The following is a 2,979-nucleotide window of genomic DNA, read 5'->3' on the forward strand; positions in this document are numbered from 1 at the left end:
GTGTGTGTGTGTGTGTGTGTGTGTGTGTGTGTGTGTGTGTGTGTGTGTGTGTGTGTGTGTGTGTGTGTGTGTGCGTGTGTGTGCGTGTGTAGCGAGGAACTTGATGAATCTCTTGAGTGGGGTTACAGGTTCATTTGAAAGCTGACGGATCAGAGAGTGACTGGATAGAGAAAGGGAGGGAGAGAGGGAGGTAGGTAGGGAGAGAAATCAGGTCAATGGACAGCCAGGACAGCATGGGTGGATTGGGGGATTGGGGGGTGGGGGGATTGGGGGGTCGGGGGATTGGGGGGTGGGGGAGCAGTGTTGGAGGCTGCAGGAGTGTGTAGAGTGTGTTTGTGTGTGGGATTAAGGACGCCACGTTGACTACGGGAGGAATGAGGCGGGGTGGGCAGATGTCCAGGGTCCCACGACGTGTCCCAGTGGGAACCAAACAACCACTGCACTGGAAACCCCCCCCCCCCTTCTTCTATTGCCCAGCCGCTGTCACCATGGCAACGTGCCAGCCGCAGCTACCCTTCACTGTATTACTATAACTTGTTATTGTGAGATCAAAACTTTGGAATGGGGGGGTGGAGGAAAGGATATACTAAAATATCTTACCTCCACATTGAAGACAATGGCTAATTTAACATATGGCTCTGCAGGCCTGCAGCCTGTAACCCCTAGCACTGCCACCCTGCTCTTCCCCCTGCCACCCTGCTCGTCCCCCTGCCACCCTGCTCTTCCCCCTGCCACCCTGCCCTTCCCCCTGCCACCCTGCCCTTCCCACTGCCACCCTGCTCTTCCCACTGCCACCCTGTTCTTCCCACTGCCACCCTGCTCTTCCCACTGCCACCCTGCTCGTCCCCCTGCCACCCTGCTCTTCCCCCTGCCACCCTGCTCTTCCCACTGCCACCCTGCTCTTCCCACTGCCACCCTGCTCTTCCCACTGCCACCCTGCTCTTCCCACTGCCACCCTGTTCTTCCCACTGCCACCCTGCTCTTCCCACTGCCACCCTGTTCTTCCCCCTGCCACCCTGCTCTTCCCACTGCCACCCTGCTTTTCCCACTGCCACCCTGCTCTTCCCACTGCCACCCTGCTCTTCCCACTGCCACCCTGCTCTTCCCACTGCCACCCTGCTCTTCCCCCTGCCACCCTACTCTTCCCCCTGCCACCCTACTCTTCCCCCTGCCACCCTGTTCTTCCCACTGCCACCCTGTTTTTCCCACTGCCACCCTGCTCTTCCCACTGCCACCCTACTCTTCCCCCTGCCACCCTGTTTTTCCCACTGCCACCCTGCCCTTCCCACTGCCACCCTGCTCTTCCCACTGCCACCCTGTTCTTCCCCCTGCCACCCTGCTCTTCCCACTGCCACCCTGCTCTTCCCACTGCCACCCTGTTCTTCCCCCTGCCACCCTGCTCTTCCCACTGCCACCCTGCTTGTCCCACTGCCACCCTGCTCTTCCCACTGCCACCCTGCTCTTCCCACTGCCACCCTGCTCTTCCCACTGCCACCCTGCTCTTCCCCCTGCCACCCTACTCTTCCCCCTGCCACCCTACTCTTCCCACTGCCACCCTGTTCTTCCCACTACCACCCTACTCTTCCCCCTGCCACCCTGCTTTTCCCACTGCCACCCTGCTCTTCCCCCTGCCACCCTGCTCTTCCCCCTGCCACCCTGCTCTTCCCCCTGCCACCCTGCTCTTCCCACTGCCACCCTGCTCTTCCCCCTGCCACCCTGCTCTTCCCACTACCACCCTGCTCTTCCCCCTGCCACCCTGCTCTTCCCCCTGCCACCCTGCTCTTCCCACTACCACCCTGCTCTTCCCCCTGCCACCCTGCTCTCCCCACTACCACCCTGCTCTTCCCCCTGCTACCCTGCTCTTCCCCCTGCCACCCTGCTCTCCCCTCTACCACCCTGCTCTTCCCCCTGCCACCCTGTTCTTCCCCCTGCCACCCTGCTCTCCCCACTACCACCCTGCTCTTCCCACTGCCACCCTGCTCTTCCCCCTGCCACCCTGCTCTTCCCCCTGCCACCCTGCTTTTCCCACTACCACCCTGCTCTTCCCCCTGCCACCCTGCTCTCCCCACTGCCACCCTGCTCTTCCCCCTGCCACCCTGCTCTTCCCACTACCACCCTGCTCTTCCCACTGCCACCCTGCTCTTCCCCCTGCCACCCTGCTCTTCCCCCTGCCACCCTGCTCTTCCCACTACCACCCTGCTCTTCCCCCTGCCACCCTGCCCTCCCCACTGCCACCCTGCTCTTCCCCCTGCCACCCTGCTCTTCCCCCTGCCACCCTGCTCTTCCCACTGCCACCCTGCTCTTCCCATCTACTCTGTAGTGTCTGTGGAGGCTCTTGTCTTAGAGCTGCAGAATGCTCCTCCAGAGGACTATACCCTACAAACTGTACACCACAGGGGGTTGAGGGCACCTTCATTGGAGAGGAGGGGCTCAGGGTAATGGCTGGAGTGGAATTAGTGGAATGGTATCAAATACACCAAACAAATACATGATGCCATTCCATTGGCTCCGTTCCAGATATTATTATGAGCCTTCCTCCCCTCAGTTGCCTCCACTGCTGCCCACTAACATAATCCATATCACCACACAATGAGGCTATATGAATCACTGCAGAATAATGACAGTAAACTACCCAGCCTCAACACTGAACCAAGGAGTGTTTTCACTAGGAACCAAACAGAACTGCAGAATAATGACAGTAAACTACCAAATCAACTTCTCAGACAATCATTTAGTACCAAACCTACAGGGTCCTTGACTCTTGACAAAGACGATGGAGAATACTGTAGTGTGGCAGCCACTTTTAGTGATCAGAGCGAGGACGACACAGCCTTAAAGACTGTAAGGCTTCAGCACTGTCCAGGCCCATTGTCCGGGCCCCCTGTCCAGGCCCATTGTCCAGCAGGCATTCATCTTCATGTGTTAGCATCATCAGCCTCAGCCTCAGCCTCAACACACACACACACACACACACACACA

The 2,979-nt window shown here is 59.0% G+C and overlaps 1 protein-coding gene across 1 annotated transcript; it reads left to right on the top strand.

Moving 5' to 3' along the window:
- Positions 1 to 616: 616 nt before the first annotated feature.
- On the top strand, positions 617 to 2,320 carry LOC120022017 (extensin-like). The gene has a single exon (XM_038965817.1). It carries the CDS (start codon positions 617 to 619, stop codon positions 2,318 to 2,320), a length of 1,704 nt encoding a protein of 567 aa, XP_038821745.1.
- Positions 2,321 to 2,979: the final 659 nt, after the last annotated feature.

Source organism: Salvelinus namaycush, chromosome 27 (genome assembly GCF_016432855.1).
Source record: "Salvelinus namaycush isolate Seneca chromosome 27, SaNama_1.0, whole genome shotgun sequence".
NCBI lineage: Eukaryota > Metazoa > Chordata > Actinopteri > Salmoniformes > Salmonidae > Salvelinus > Salvelinus namaycush.

Coding starts and splice junctions, on each gene's coding strand:
- LOC120022017 (XM_038965817.1), top strand. CDS start 617: ATGGCTAATTTAACATATGGCTCTGCAGGCCTGCAGCCTGTAACCCCT.